The sequence below is a fragment of the Myotis brandtii genome, unplaced genomic scaffold, assembly GCF_000412655.1.
Source record: "Myotis brandtii unplaced genomic scaffold, ASM41265v1 scaffold268, whole genome shotgun sequence".
Lineage (NCBI taxonomy): Eukaryota > Metazoa > Chordata > Mammalia > Chiroptera > Vespertilionidae > Myotis > Myotis brandtii.
Genome location: NW_005360187.1, coordinates 2,980,222 through 2,980,568, shown reverse-complemented (window position 1 = coordinate 2,980,568; position 347 = coordinate 2,980,222). Strand labels below are relative to the sequence as shown.

General features: G+C 64.3%; 1 protein-coding gene across 1 annotated transcript in view; it reads right to left on the bottom strand.

The window, feature by feature from the left end:
* LOC106726464 (filamin-B-like) overlaps positions 1-341 on the bottom strand; it is a 52,967-nt gene extending 52,626 nt beyond the window's left edge. The window contains exon 1 of the mRNA XM_014541314.1: positions 29-341. Coding sequence (XP_014396800.1) covers positions 29-320 — 292 coding nt within the window. The 5' untranslated portion in view covers positions 321-341. The remainder of the gene's footprint in view (positions 1-28) is intronic.
* Between the last annotated feature and the right edge of the window lie 6 nt (positions 342-347).

Below are 347 nucleotides of genomic sequence, written 5' to 3'. Positions count from 1 at the left end.
CGGAGCCGGGCCGGGCCAGGGCACTCACCGATGGACACGAGCTTGATGTTCTCACGGTCTAGGAACTCGAGCGCCACGGACACGTTCTCGAGCTGCATCTGGCGGAAGGTGGGCCGCTGGTGGTACTTGCGGTACATGCGCTTCTGGCTGAGCACCTCGAGCAGCGCGATGAGCCGCAGCCCGTCGCTCAGGTCAGTCTGTAGGTTCCCGATGCGCTTATTCACGCACTTGAGGTGCTCGTTGCACCAACGCGTGAACGTGTTCTGCTGGATCTTCTTCCACGGCGCGTCCTCCGCCAGGTCCTTCTCGGTCACCGGCATCCTGGCGGCGGGGAGAGCGCAATGCGC